Source organism: Octodon degus, unplaced genomic scaffold, assembly GCF_000260255.1.
Source record: "Octodon degus isolate 3935 unplaced genomic scaffold, OctDeg1.0 scaffold00115, whole genome shotgun sequence".
In the NCBI taxonomy this organism is placed as follows: domain Eukaryota; kingdom Metazoa; phylum Chordata; class Mammalia; order Rodentia; family Octodontidae; genus Octodon; species Octodon degus.
This window is the reverse complement of record NW_004524691.1, coordinates 6,926,174-6,942,401: the sequence shown is the minus strand read 5'-3', so window position 1 is coordinate 6,942,401 and position 16,228 is coordinate 6,926,174. Positions and strand designations below refer to the sequence as shown.

General features: G+C 37.7%; 1 protein-coding gene and 1 pseudogene across 3 annotated transcripts in view; one reads left to right on the top strand and one right to left on the bottom strand.

The window, feature by feature from the left end:
• The window catches only part of Ift80 (intraflagellar transport 80), a 161,095-nt gene that overhangs the window by 129,199 nt on the left and 15,668 nt on the right, over nucleotides 1-16,228 (top strand). For all 3 annotated transcript variants that reach the window (XM_023699687.1, XM_004639852.2, XM_023699688.1), the window contains one exon: nucleotides 13,281-13,404. In XM_023699687.1, coding sequence (XP_023555455.1) covers nucleotides 13,281-13,404 — 124 coding nt within the window. The remainder of the gene's footprint in view (nucleotides 1-13,280; nucleotides 13,405-16,228) is intronic.
• LOC101577896 lies at nucleotides 1,388-1,856 on the bottom strand (annotated as a pseudogene).

Sequence of the window (16,228 nt, the reverse complement as noted above, 5' to 3'; positions counted from 1 at the left end):
ATATATTATTTCTAAGCTGTTTCTTTTGTTTTGGGTTTATTGTTGTTGCTGTGGGTGTTATTCTTTTGTTGGTTTTTTTTTTTTTTTTTTTTTTATGTATTTAGTACAGGGTGTCACTGCAGCTCAGACCGTAGTGATCCTTCTGTCTCAGCCTCCCCCAGCACTGGGATCACAGGTGTGTGCCACCATACCTGGACTCAGTGGCCGGCTCAGTGTGCCCAGGAGTGGGGCCAGCATGACATGTGGTGCCAGCAATTGATTATTTTGTTTTAGTTTTTTTTTTGTGACAAGATCTTTCCATGTAGTTCAAACTGTTCATGAACTCACAATGTAGCCCAGGCTCTCCTTGAACTCACAGCAATCATTCTGCCTGAGCCTCCCAAGTATTAGGATTATAGCCATGTGCCACCATGTCCAGCTTTGGGAAAATATTTATGTTAATTAATTATAGACACTACTGATCACATGGTATTCTCAACTGTGCTATGTAACAAACCCATTTTTTTTTTCATTTGTGTATTTGGTATAGGGTCTCACTATGTAGCTTGGACTCATAGTGATCCTCCTATTTTCAGCCTCCCCAGCACTGGGATTACAGGTGCATGCCAGCAAGCCCGGACTTGGTCACTGGCTCAGCGTGCCCAGGGAGCGGGGCTAGGGCCAGCAGGGCATGTGGTGTGCGGGGTTAAACCCCAGCCCCTGCACTTGTCAAAGCAAGTGCTTAGTCTGCTGAACAAACTCAAATCTTAATTGTTTTTATCTTAAGGTTTACAATCTAATTGGGAATTTTACTTTGTTGCCATTGATAATAGTAAAGTTTCTATTTAAATCATTATGACGAATTATACTGAATTTTCTTACTTGCTTCTTGCTTGCTTGCTTTTTCAGCAGGGGAGGTTTGACCCACGGTCCTAACTTTTATCTGTAATTATTTATCTTTGCAGATATGTATGTTATCTTTCTCCTTTCAGATTTTATGCTATTTGTTGTCGTTGTTGTTTTCTATTTAGAAGAGTTTATTGGATATCATTCTTGCATTACATTTAGCAAAGAAAAATTTTTCCCTGATGACATACTTTCATTTTACATTATATATGTTGTTAATGTTTTTTGTAGTAAAAATACAATTAAATACAAAATTAGTAAAACACAGCATATAAAACTTTATGCTGAGCAAAAAGTCAAAAAAGTTATCATATATCTATAGAATAGCTCTCATAGCACATTTCCTATGTAAATCATATTTAAATACAACTTTAGAACCATATTTAAATATATTTTACAATTTGTTAGCTGTAGGCATCCATTTTTCCATCTCATAATTTGCTCCTTTGATGAAATTGATAACATTTGTTAGGATCCACAGAATACATTTAAAACACAGCAATTATTTCTCAAGGTTTGAGAAATCTAGTCCACCTTCAGTGTAGTTTCCTGAGATTTCTGCTCCACTAAAGTCAAAACCAGGATTTTCTTTCTGGAACCTTTCCAATGTAAGCTTTTGCTGCGTTTGGTCCTGCCCCTACGGATCAGCAGTGTATTCAGATTCTAGAAGATAAGTCCAGCAGTTTGCTGCATCTCTCTTTGTCTAAGAACAATGCAGACCATTTTCTGTCCTCCAAAGTTCATGTTCCCTCATCAGCTATGGTAGAATCAAAGAGTTTGCCCTTCAGGATCTTGCAGCCCCCAATGGCCTGTGCCACATGCCGGCTCTGCAGGCCGCACTGGATGTCCTGCATGTGGGTGCCCGGTGGCACTTGAACTTCAGTGAACACCTCCTCCAGGGTTTGGTGCCACTGGCCCCACGGCGTCCCACAGGGAACCACCCCACTGCGCTCCTCAAACAGGGCGGACATCCTGCAGTGCAGGCTGCCACAGCTGCGGCAGTACTTGCCGCCAGCGCGCCTGGAGCACGCGCTGCAACCCACCCAGATTTTATACTATTTGAAAGATACAAACATTTTATAGTATCTGTACATAGTAGGTATTTAACATTTGTGCTTTTAATGTCCATACAATAGTCGCAATCATTTTTCAGTGCTCTTTAAACATGTTTTGGGTATAGATAACTCGTAACGGATGAGTAATTGTCAGAGTAGGATGATGAGGATGTTTGCCGCTGATATCTAGTAGCCTACTATATAGTCTCTGAACATTTTTTATACTTCTTGACCTAAGTGGAGCACACTGCTTTTTATTTTTTCCAAATGCCTTGGGATCTGGATCTTCATGTTTATTTTTCTACCTTATAAAATATTCAATCCAAGGCTAGGTAGAAGTGTTGATCATTGGTAGAGTGCTTGCCTAGCTTGTGTGAGGCCCTAGGTAAGCCTTGAATAAATAATTTGTTACTTGTTCTATAACTGTTTGTTGAGTACCTCTACTGTGCCAGATGTGGGCACTAGGGATACAGCAGTAAGCAAAATCAGTGAAACTCTGGGTTTTTAAGTGTGATTATACAACTATAACTGACATGGTTAAGATTAAAAAGTAGGAATAGGAAAGAATATATATTAGATTTGATATAAGAATCAATTCATAACAGCATACACTAAAGAAAGGCCCATAACGGCCTTTTTCTATCCAAATCATAAGGTGTGGTAGGGCATAGGGTAGACAGCTCTGAAGTTCAGGAGATACAGAGATTGAGGAAAGGCCACTGAGGAAATTGTCAGGCTGACTAGAATAAAGAGGTCATCAGGTTAGCTAAGAACTTAGTTTAAAGAACTTAAAGAACAGAAAGAATCAAGGTATGTTATATGCACATAAAACTTTCCCAAAATAAATATAACTATTCTGTATTGTACATATACCCTGATAAAAAGGATTTAAAGAGGGATAGGCTCATCTCTGCTGATACCAACATTTAAAGGTATGGTTTACCTGGAGAGTACAGGAAAAGAAATTGGGAAGCAACAAAAAGATGAAATTTTAAAAAGTAGTTACTGTGGAAAAATATCAAACACATACAAAAATAGATTAGCATAAAAAATACCCATGTGCCCATTATTAATTAGCAACTTGAGGGTAGTCCCTTTTCTTTCCCCACCCCTACCCCTTTTATTTCAAAGCAGAGCCCAATCACCGTATCATTTTATCTATACATATTTCAGTATATATTTGTAAAAGTTTTAAAAATATAGCCCAAATATGACCATACCTCGAGAAGTTAACAGTACTTTTATTTGGTATTTCTGTTTTACTGCTGTTAACAACCATTGATGATCACTGCCCAGATGTATTAATTAGGCATTTAAAATGATTGATTCTGGCAGTCTAGGATAGAATTTAAATACTGGATAATAAATAGTTTGTTTTTAAAATCCCTGAATTTCTGATATGTTTAAATCCTTTAAAAAGAAACAGTTTTAAATTTGTTCCTACATGTTATTTTATTTGAGAAGCATGGCATTTCTAGTTTATACTTCTTTTATATTTCACTTTGAAAATGGCTACTTTGTAAAATACAGCTCCTAAAGAGTTGTAAGAAGGCAGATTATTGGGGTCGGAGAGATAACTCAGTTGAATAAGTGCTTAGCTGACATGCGCAAGGGCCTGAGTTCAATCCCCAATTCCGCCAAAAAAAAAGGCAGATTATTGTTTGATATCCTTTGAACTTTTGGTGGTGGTCTGCTTTCAAAAGTTGAAATTAAGAGAAGTAGAAACTAGAAGCCCCAGGTATCTGTATTTATTTTATATGTAAGTATTCATAAAAGTAATTTCTAAAAATAATACTGTCTTTAAAACATAGTAATTTGTTTTGCTGTTGTTGTAGTACTTGGAATTGATTGGATATGGGGCCTGTGCAGTGAGTTGCATCTTTAGAAATTTAAAACTTTTTTTGAGTCACTTCAAGTTCATAAATTGTTCAGGTTTGGCTTGTACCTGTGAACTTTCTGCTTCAGCCTCCCAGAATATTGGAACAGGTATGTGCCACTGTACCCAGCTAATAAAAATAATTTCTAACTTCTCAGTTATACAGAATAATTTTGCTTTATTCAAATTATGCAAAGATCATACTTTGTTTTGTTTTGTTGTTTTGAGATGGTTTCTCACTGTGTTGCCCAAGCTAGTCTCAAGCTCCTGAGCTCAGTTGATCCTCTTTGCTCAGCCTCCTGAGTAGCTGGGACACAGGCATGTGCTGCCATGCCTGCCTAAAGATCATTATTTTGAAATTGTAACATCTTTTTATATAACTTCCTTCTATTTAAAATACATGGATTTATTCCAGTCCTAGAATCTAATGTCACATTTGTTTGGTTGCCAAATAACCATTTTAAAACTAGAGACATACTGTTCTCAAACTTCTTATATAATTTGGAGTAAGTTCCCTCCTAAATGTGGCAAAGAAATATTCTTTACCCAGCGTGTCCTTTTAGTGAACATTTAAAATAGTACTTTAACACTTAAATGTTTCCTTTAACCACAGTTTTTCAATCAGATAATTAATACATATTTTATTAGTATTGAATGACAATAGTGATATCTACTACTTAGGATCTAATCTAACTATGGGAACAGGCATCATCTGTTCTTTCTGCAAAACAAAATGTAGTGATGTTTCCATACCAAATTATGCCTTTGGAATTTTTGAAAAGCAGATCAAAACGGTTGCTTATGTCCTCTTCATTTAGAATATTTGCAGTTTTGTACTGTCAGGATCTCCTTCCCCATCATGTATAATAAGGTACAGAAAGGACGATTTGCCAGAATCTTCACTTGCATGTACACCACTGAAATCAGAGCCCTACGAATGTTATACCTTGTACCTAGATGTCTCCTAAAGCCTCATGTGATCAGAGGTGGGGCTTTTCAAGGTGGCTGGATCTAGAGTGTATAATACTGAAATTAAGAATGTGATGGTAGAACTGATTTTTGGTGTGATGTTAGGATTAAAGGTGCCCCCACCAGGGTGTGAGTTCTACCGCCCCTAAGTATAAGTAGCTTGGATAGAATATAAGGGACAGAAAGGGAGCTGCTCTGTGGCTGGGTGCTTGTTGCTTACTGCTTGGCTATTTGCTGCCTTCCTCCTGCCATGACTGTTTCTCTGCAGTGCCCCCCACCATGCCACCCTGCCTGGGAGCTAGCCAAGTATGAAGTGAAACCTCTACAAATTGTGAGCCAAAAAACCTTGCTTCCTTTGATTTTGGGGGTAGAGTTTTGTCTCAGCAATAAGAAAAGTAAGACAGCTATGGAGGGATTTATATGTGAGAGAGAAGGATTGAGACATTTCTACTTTCATTTTTCTTCTTTTGAGCCTCTTTGAATTTTGTTTTTGATTATTATTTCTCTATTCCAGTACTTTTACATCCTTTCGACTTAACTTTTTTTTTTCTGAAAGACTTATTAAAATCACAAAGAAATGATAGAAATTTGTGAACATCCATGATGAGAAGGCAGGCACTTACGCCACTGAGCTATCTCCCTGGCCTTATTAATAGTATATATTGATGTTTTTATAAGATAACTTTGGTTAACTTGGTGTTGCTATTTGTAGTATATATTACTTAAATTCATTATTTTTTCCTATGTCTTTAGTATCTCAATTGTTTATCAACTGTCAGTCAATACATGCAACATATTTGAAATACTTTTCAAAGTGACTAGTTTGATTAATGTGGGACAAACCAATGTGTACTAAGAATAAACTAGATTTCCCTGTTGAAGGACAGGTTGCAAAATATGTAGTCAGTAATAAGTTTTGTCTAAAATGACATATAACCATTGGCTCTGATAAATCATGACTAGACTATTTAGGAGTCTTATGTCAGAAAGCAAGAGGACTTGAGGAATAGTGTGCTTTTGACTATTATGATGAGTGTTACCTATACTTTAAAAGAAAATGACCAGATATTATGGGAGTACCTTAATATCTTGGCTGTGGCTGAGTAATGGACAGGACTGCAGTAGTGAGGTGCTGACCAGTATGTACTTACACCAGTAAGCTTTGACTTGAGTTTTAACCTGTTTATTTCTTTGAAAATTACCAACAGTGTTTTCAGTGTTGTATCTCTGTTCTGAGTCACTTAGTTCTCTTTGAATAAAATATTACTTTAAAAATAACATAGTTGCATAGATATTGATTTAAATGGCTGCTTAACTTTTTCTAAACTCAAATGACAAAAGGCTTTTGTCAGACTTTTAATCCCAATTTATTTCAGGAGATTTTTTATAACTTTTACAGTAATAACATAAGGGTATGAATTTTTTTATGAGAGAATATTTTTATTGGGAGAAAGAAAGCTGTCCAAGAGAGGGACAGAAAGGGGCCCAAGTGGGTTGTCCAGATTCCCGGGACTTTTATAATGTAAAACCATGTGCTGAGGTGAGTCTAAGGTGGTGGAGAACATAGGAACTTGCTTCGGTGGGCATGAGGTGGGACAAAACTGGTCGACCAATGAGATTACAAGTACCATTCATTGTTCAAGTAAAATTGATTACATCCTGTACCAAATGAGGAAGTGAGTCATGTAGCAAGCAATCATAAATATAGGAAAGGGTCTCTTCCTGTTGGGGGTTGGGTTAGTTACTCATTTGGGCTTTTTCAAGGTGATTGATACCTGTTTAGAGTATCAATGCCCATCCCTAAGGAAGTATGTAGCTGTATTTGTTTCATCTTTTGTCTTGAGGTCTGGCCCATATGGGAGTGTCTTTCTCTTCCAGGTTTCAAAGTCACCTTGTCTTCCATATTGTCTCCTTGAAGGCCTGGCCCTGTCTGACTGCCTGTAATATTTCTATCTATTTCAGCTGCCTACAACATTCCCCCTCTAAACAAGTAACCCGAACTGCTATGAGGGAATCATGGGTGATGACCACTCACTCTGGCTTCTTCAGGCTGAACAGGGTCGTAGTTGTTGAGATACTCTCCAGAGGTTATACCTAAAGGCCCTCAGTAGACACCAGGAATTTTCATCTTGGGTAGGCATATAGCTTTGTATCTGGAGGACACAAAACCAAAGAAACAAATATGTATGGGTCAAATAATCACAACAGGGTAATTATGAATATAGACAAAGATTTGTATCAAATAGACAGTAATGTCTTCCCATAAAAATGATAAATATAGGGTCCAGGAGACCTCAACATTTTACATATCATTGTTTTGATCTCTTTGGAACAGCTGTTGAGACATAAGTAGAAGGATCTGGAATGTAATAACCTTTCAAAGTTTATTATAAAAAGACTAGTCAGAATGTTTTGTAGGTCCATTATCAGATATCTCTTAAATGTATTTAATCCCTTTTTTTATCTTTCATTGCCATTGGGTATTGTCTCAAGTAAACTGCTCTTTTGTGTTTCACCAACTCTACTATTACTTGGGGCACATGAATTGCCAGACCTAGGGAAAACACTGAGTACTCTTCTGGTTTCCAAGAGGGGCCACTGGCTGGGTAACTACTGACAAATCCGCATGAGCATCTATTAAAACTTTAACAGGCTTTCTCCTTATATTGGCAGTTAGCATGGGTTCCCTCAGGCTGAGAAGTGAAGACCTATGATTACCTTAATCTGAAACTTCCTCTGACACCATCAGGAACACTTTATTTTTCCCTCTCTAGCAGCTTTGGATATTTTTTCTTGAAATGTCCCTTCTCTCTGTCTGGTTCCAGGGAAGCATAACTTTTTTCCCCGTTTTTCTGACTGGCCTTCATTCCTGTAGGCTGCTACTATCACCATTCTCATTTTCTGTCTATAATGCCATTCTGTATCCTTTCTACTATGAAACTCCTCAACTCAGACAGATTCATTCCTACAAACCCTTCTAACTTCTACAGCTTATGTCAGATACCTGGGATCCACTAAACAAGATATAACTTAGGTTTTAAGGCCTCCTGCAGGCAGCCCTGCTGAAGGAATGTGAGGGAAACTTCCCCTGTAGTGGATTTTCTCAGCTATGGTTAGACTGATGGAGGACGCATCTTTGAGGACAATCAGCCCTGCCTAAGGAACATGGAGATAGCTTCCCCTGTAATGAGGCAGGAAACCCTGGAGAGGGCTCAGCTCACTTGGGCTGTATGGGATGGACAGTTAAGGCCCTAATATGTCTCTATAGACAAAATCTGGTGGATCCCAGTAAAAGGAATCTTAATCTAGCATATTTTCTATAGATTCTACCTGTATGATTACCTGGATTTTGGTATCTTCTAAGAAAGAACAGATTTCCTGAGGGATTAGAACATGTGTAATCAAACTATGAGCATTTGAGCTAACTCGCTAGCTCTTAGACCCCTTTATTTATGGCATCTGACACTTTGCTGTAAGCCCCTCTAGCTTTAGTTAAGAGAGGTCACATTTGTATTAACTTTGAGCATGAAATACCTGAGTTACATCAGAAATCAACCAGGCTAGCTTGTACACTCAACATAAAATATATAGCATTTTGAAAGATTAAACCAATGTCCCATTCAGTGTTTTGGATATGGCCTGCATTGTAAACAAGGGGCACTGCTAAGGAGTTTTTCCTTTTAACACTAAGGCCGAGTTTTATGTCACAAATACAAGGCCTGTTCTTTGTATAGGCCCAAAGCTATTGGACACTGTGTAACCAGTGTCTTTAGAACTTACTTATACCGACAGGATTTTATCTGTCCTTGGGTATCTGTTTTAATTAGTGAAATACCTTTTAAGTCCTTGTACATGCACAACAATATATATTACATTTGTAAAAACTAGTCAACATCATGTTGATTAGTAAGCAACTTGAATATATATTGCAGTATCTCAGTTACAGCTAAAGCAGGATGTCTTCTAAAGTCTGTTTCTATTGAGGTACAGTGACTGGAATGAAGGTCAGGGTTGGAGAAAGACAGAGGCCTATGCCAGTGCTCAGCAATAGGCTGGATTTTTCTTTAGTCATGATTATTCAGGGCTCCTCTGTGGAAATGATGGGTAGAGATAACAGTCTGGTCAGAGGGAGAAGGCAGGTGCAGTGCCCTTCAGTCCTAATGGACCATCTGGGAAGTGGAGTCTGAGCTCCAGAGCCTCCAGCTCAGAGTGCAGTCTCACTTCCAGTGGCTGCCTTGGCAGTCAGGGCATGGCTGTGGGGCCTCTTGAGACAGTCCCTCCTTACTGGCTTCTGACAGCATCAGCGGGTGAACCTCATCAGCAAATGAATCTCATTGTTGTTGAGCTCTTCTTGGAGCCCAGAGAATCAGACTTAGAGTCTGTTTTGAGGCCACAACAAAGGCAGCCATTTTTTTTTTTTTTTTTTTTTTTAATCTCTTTGCTTTCTCTCCCTGGTTTTCTCCCAGTTCCAATTATAGGACACTAAAGAAGTTTTTACTAAATTATCAGATGAGTTCTCCTGAGCAAAAGCTATCTTTTGTAACAAAGCTCTTTTCTAATATCTGGAGCTGACTGAAGAATGAACTTATTTTTAAGAGTCATCTGTCCCTCTAATGAATTAGCATCTCAGGAAGTATGTCTTACCAGTGTCTCTGTTAAACATTTTAAGAAATCAGCAGGGTGTTCATCTTTCTCCTGGTAAATAGCTAAAATTTAGAATAATGAGAAGACTTGGTTTTAGTTCTTTTTACACCTTCAAGAATACACACTAGAAGATGTCTTTTTTAATCTCCTGCCTGGGTGACTGTCAGGTGACCAGGGGTCTGACTATTTGGGCTCTAGTGGAAGCAGGTAGTTCTACTGGCTATCTATCTCTTGGCTAAATTTAACAATATGATATTTATCTCCAAATGCAATAGCTGCTTGTGATGCTGCCTTTTACTAGAAGTCAAAGCTTGGTTTAAGATTAGCATATCCTTCCAGTCTTGTTCATAAGTCTGAGTGAGGCCTCTAAAGACCTCAATGTACTTATCAGGGTCATTTAAAGATTTTCTGAGATCTGACTTGATCTGTTTTAGGTCACAGAGAAAAAGGCATATGAATGCTGCAAGTTCTAAATTGCCTATTTACTTTTTTAAAGGATAGTGTCCTTGAGGAGCTTGCCTAATTCAGCTAAGTATGGGTGTAGCCTTGTAGAAGTCTGGATTACAGCTGTTTTAGAAGTCCACCCTTTAGAAAAGCAAATAGAGGATACCTTACTTTCAGTAACAGTGGGCAGTGGGCGAAACTATGATTAACACTGTCTTGTCCTTAGGCTGCAAAGGTTAGGGAGGAGCAGCCTTAGGCTCCAGGATAGTGAATGCCTTAGGCGCCTGAACTGCGTGGTTCTTCTGTAGCTCACATCTACATTTCAAAACTAGATAACAATGACTTTCTTAATGCAAACAAAATCTGAATATAAGACATTTTTACCAGTTTGATTTTTATAATACCTTTCTAATTATAAAATAGTGACATAATTGATACTTTCTCTGCATTCCATTTTGGCTCTAGGGGGTACATAGGCCATGCACATGTGCAGAAAAATATTAAACGGCTCTTTTTCAGTGTGTATGAATGAGATGTTTTTCAGTGGGTAATGATGCACTCTAAAGGAGTAATAGACTTTGTGAAATTCGCACAATCTGAAATGCAAAAAGAGAGAGTTCTGGGCATCCCTACCTTACCTCTAATTGATTCCCCCTCAAGGTGTCCCCTGAGTAGACCACTCCAGAGCAGGTGGATGCTCTTGGAGAGAGTGGAGACAAGATCCGACCAGCCTGTCCACCCTTGAACTGGCGCGTGATAAGAATCTCATGAACTGTGCGAACCATGCACTTACTCTTATTGAGTATTTGTAAATATGCTACAGTTGGTCTGGAGACAGTAATGTCTACAGAAGGAAGCATAACTATTGCATGAAGATGTGTGTTGGAAGCAGAGCACTTTCCCTGCTGTACTATAAAAGAGATCACCTTTGGAGGTAGACAAGAGACAATTGACTGGAAGAACTTTGCCTTGGGCCCTAGGGTAAAGAAATCTCCAAAACACTTGTGTTCTTCCATTTAGTCACCAGGGCAGCCTTTCCTAGAAGAACTAGGCTATATTAAATCTTTGGAGCTCACAGGTAACTTACATTTATCATTTAGCAGTCACATTTTACATATTGGCAAAAACATATTACTTTAAGGCTGACAAAAATCTTTCTTGCGCTTAACGTGTAAGGCACAGATTTAAATCATTCCCCTGATAGGCACTGTAGAATGTAAACTATTGCAAGCTAGCTGCCTCCACCTAATTTTTGAAGGTGTGACTCATTAAGTTGTTCTACTGAAAAGCTCAGGTAGAATTCCTAGTTAACTAGCAGAAAGAAAGAGACAAAATACAATAGGTAAGTGGAGATCTTTCAGTGGTTAGGAGCCAGTTTTCTCCAAGCACCTTTAGGTATCTGCTAGAGGGTAGCCCTGGCCATGATCCCTCAGGTGTTGTCATTTTCTGTTGGCCACACAAACAGAGATCAGTCCCCAGAAAGGAATCTAGTGGTGTCTCTGATCAACATCCCATCAGCCATAGGCTTCAATGGGGATTCACCAAAGAACAGCTGGGGAAACTGTCCTCTGCTGCAAAGAGTGGCAGCTGCTCTAGGAGCATCAACTAGCTGGTAGAGTAACCACTGTTTGTCCAAGTTCTATAGGGGGATAGTTGAAAGCCTGACAAGATTACCTAATACTTTACAGTAAATTTTTTAAAGTCTACAACTTGCCTCTTATGCACCTAAATGATAACTATACTAGGAGAAATGTATAGTCCCTTATACTAAATGTGTTTTGGTCCCATAAATGTGCTGCTTTTAGAGATAGCTCCTTTTGGTGTCACCCAGAAGTTGGTTCTCTCCACTGTGTCTCAGGTTTAGCCTCCTGAAAGAGACTTGCCCAGAACACTGAGCGGGACATGGCTTTTATATAGGAGGCATGACTGCCTCCTGGACAGGCAGTCTTTATCTCACCGGACCCAGAAACAGGATATGTGACCTTTTTCTAAAATGACTTTCCTGTCTTCGGCATTAATGAATGCTTGTTTTCTAAGGGCTTTACTTAGTTGGAACAGTCTATCGTTTTCCTAATCTTACATGCCTCTAAAAAGGAGCATACAAAGAGGTAGGAAAATTATGAGTAAGGTCAAAGAAAGGAAACTGGAACAAAATAGGCCTGACATTTCCTCTAGCATGTAGAGGGGGCTCAGAGCCAGTCTGTCCCAGTGAAACCTGTCCTCCAAGTCTCTAAGAACGGTTGCCGACCTAATGTCATTTAATTGGCAAAAGGAGAGTCCCGTGTTTTATATACAGTTAGGTATATTTTAAGTCTGAGCTAGGCTTAAAAAGTCCCATTTTACATAAAGTCCACTAGGCTTACTGAAAGTTACTCTCTCTAGTGCTATTGTCTAAAGTTAAGCAAGGAATACCAGTACATTTAGCATCTAGTTCAAATGCAACATATACAAGTATAAAGCAAATCATAAAAATGTTACATTAGAGAAAAATTGGAACCTTGTAACATTTCCATGTTTTAACTTAGATTCACCAACAACATTTTGACTAACATTTTAATAAAACCACATAAGACACAAAGCATAAGCGAATTTAAACAATTTTAACCAAACTATATGAGACAAAACTGTATGAGGCAAAGCATGAATAATTATGAGCAATGAGCAAAGACATATCAACACTTGCAGCATAAAATTTGTCACCTAAATGAGTCCCAATCCAGAATTTATGAAAGAAAAGCAAACTCAAACCTCCATCCTATGAGCTCAGTGGGAATCTCCAAATGATATAGGGAAAAAATGAAACTCCTGACCTGAAAGGTACTTGAGACGAGTTCATGTTCTCTAAAACTGAAGAATGAATTTTAGGAACAAACAGAGGTTATGAGCACAATATATTTATTTGGGGAAAGAAACCTTCTGTCCACAAAAGGGTTGTCTCCAAGGGTGTCAATTTGGAACTCTACAAATTCATTGTCATACTGATGATAGGGATAGTTGAATTCAAATGAAATTCACACGCTTGAATTTTATGATTTCAGCAAGTTTTTCAGTGAACGCTTATGACGTGTGGCATCTGCAGTACTCACCAAATAGAAATGAAACCGGTATCTCCCTTCCATCAGTGTATAGGCTAGTGGAGGGAACAGATTCACTTATAGTACTATAAGCAGGGCTATAATAATTGATATGGAACATAGATAATATTTCTTTCTACAAGAAGGGCTGTCAGGAAGGAGGAGTTGAATCTGAACCTTAATAGCAATTTGCAAGATGAGTGAGGTGAAAAATAATGTTTTATAGTGCAGAATAAGCAGAGAAAAAAAAAAATATCTTTTTCCCTAACTCTGAAACTATTGTTTATGCAGTCTAACACAAGCAATACTGATAACCTGTTTTATTTCTCATAGGGCACTAGAATTGGCTGTAAAATACAAAACGCACGTTGATACTGTTCTTGCTTACCGTCAGAAGTTTTTAGAGACATTTGGTAAACAGGAAACTAATGAGCGATATTTGCAATATGCAGAAGGTGTAAGTATTATAAAATATAATAATATGTATGCTTTATAAATATTCATCTTGACAAGACAAATATTGAGTGATTCATACTATAATATCTGAAAGAATGTTTTGCCATATGATGGTGTATTTTATGACTATACTATTGTTATTCTGTATTCTTAAAGGTATGTTCTGATTAAGTCAAATGTGTTTTCATAATACTCAACTTGTCTTAAAGTTGGTTGATAATATAAAAAATAGGCAACTAGAATAAAGGTTAATTCTTGAATTTTTGTCTTCCACCAGCTTCCTCCTCTACTCCAGAAAAAATACACAAGCACAGATGACACTGGCAAAAAAAAGTGTATTTTCTCACTTTGCAGAATTCTTAGAGGGTTGCTTGTACCTTATAGAAGTGCCTAACCTAGGTAGCCTTTACTACCTTTCACCAAAACAGGGTCTATCTTTGCTTGACAGATTTCTATGAGAATTTCAGATTTTATCACTCTAATTAGAAGATAGAAATTCCAGTATATATTGGTCCATGAGGACAACCAAATGCAAGTTTGCCCTACTGCCTGGAGCATAACTGATGTGGCTGCTTACCCAGATCCCTCAAGGATTAGAAAGCAGAAATAGAGCTCATCTCTCTAGCCATGAAGATCCAACAAGTTTGAAAACTTATAATTCTAAGACAGGGTTGACCATGAATCCAGCTCTGTAAATAGTTTTCTTAGCATTTTATTTATTCCAAAAATTATTTATGAGATCTTTTTCTGGGGTAGGCACTATGCTTAATGTTGAGTCCAGTGCACCCTGTCTTCTTGTGGTGTACAGTGTGGGAGCACTCATTCTTGGGGTAGAGTACTGTAGTACAGAATGTTCTGAGTCATCCTAGGGGCAGGGAAGAGCAATAAAGACATCTAGTTTCTAAAACATTATCCACTTCCACCAGAATACCACCCAGTGTCAGATCTACATTTTTGGACTTCAAATAAGTTTTAGGGTAATGAGATTTTTTAGAGTCATTATTTAGCCATGCAACTTCAATATCTCTAACTAAGATGGCTACAAGTTGTAAGTTTCGTGATAGAAAGGGGACATACTTTATAGAAGCTCCACAAATTATTTTGCTTTGGGACTCCCCTTAGTATTGAAGTTAATCTCAGGACTTTACACTATAATAACTTTCTCTACTATAAGGACAAACTCAGGGTCCCTAGAATTTCTGAGGCTTAATTGTAACTCATGAAATATAAAGTAACTACTGTAAATATAATGATAAGGAGCCTATACTATATCTGATGGATTTGTCACAGTTTTGAAAACTGAATACCTGGGCTGGGGCTGTAGTTCAATAATAGAGGATTCATCTAGCATGTGTGAGGCTCTGGATTTATACAAGCCAACAAAACAAAACACTGAGCGCTTACTGTAAATTTATTTTATTGTTTAATTTAAAATAGATTAATTCCTACTTTGTTTACTGGTTCTCATCATTAGTATTTTTTCAATATTTTCACATTAGGTACTTCTTTTTATGGTAGTAGGGATTAAATCCAGGGCCTTCACCCAAAGCTATATCTCCTGCCCCTTTTTAAAATTATTTATTTTGAGACAAGTTCTTGGTAAGTAGCTAGGTTGGGCTTGAACTTGTGATCCTCTTGTCTTTGCCTCCCAGAGTACATTGGATACTTTCAACAATATAGAAAATATAGTCCTTACCCTAAATAGAATTATATTTTAAATAGAAAACATAGATAAATAGATAGATAGGTAAACAGACAGACAGCCTTAACAGGTATATACAAATATATATGTATTCAACTATTAGGAAATACAATATTTCAATGATAGAGGTATCAAATTTCCAAAGTGGGATAACCAAACATGGTTTTCTTAGGTATTTTGTTTTCTTTCATCCTGAGACTATTTATTGTGAGTTTTTAATGCCATTACATTATGGTTTCCTACTTTTCCTCTTCTTAGATGCCGTTTGAAGGCGAACTGAAAATTGGAAAATAGTATTTTAAGATGCAATTTTAATTAGAATTTTCCACTACTGAGCAAACAGCTTTTGGGAACATCCACTCTACTTGCTGATCTTTTGGTTTCACTTAGTTCTATAATCATAATTTATCACCCATACTTACTTATCTGTAATAATATGTAAACCCTTTATTTTAGAATTTTAGAATTAAAATTTAATTTTAGAATGAAAGTTGAATGAACAAGTGTCATTTAAAAGAATTTAGAAGTTCTAGGTATCTGTGAATTCTGATGGGCTGACAGTACATATATTATGTAGAAGTGTATAAAGGAATGGAATCCTAACAATTTAAAGGAGGAGGTAAGAAGTTTGCTATACATTTATGTTTATGAGCTCTAAAATATTATTTGGGTTTTTCTAATTTAAAATAATGGAGCTCTTTCCAGCTGGAACCATGGAGGTTGCAGAAGAGAAGAAAAAGAAGGTTCCTGCTGTGCCAGAAACCCTTATGAAAAAGCGAAAACATTTCGCAGAGCTAAAGATATAGCGCCTGAGAAAGAAGTTTGCCCAGAAGACGCTTTGCAAGGCGAGGAGGAAACTCATCTATGAAAAAGCCAGGCACTATCATAAGGAGTACAGACAGGTACAGAACTGAGATCCGGATGGCTAGGATGGCGAGAAAAGCTGGCAACTTTTATGTCCCTGCAGAGCCCAAACTGGCATTTGTCATCCGGATCAGGGGTATCAATGGTGTGAGCCCAAAGGTCCGCAAGGTGTTGCAGCTTCTTCGCCTTCACCAAATCTTCAATGGTACCTTCGTTAAGCTCAACAAGGCTTCAATTAACATGCTGAGAATTGTGGAGC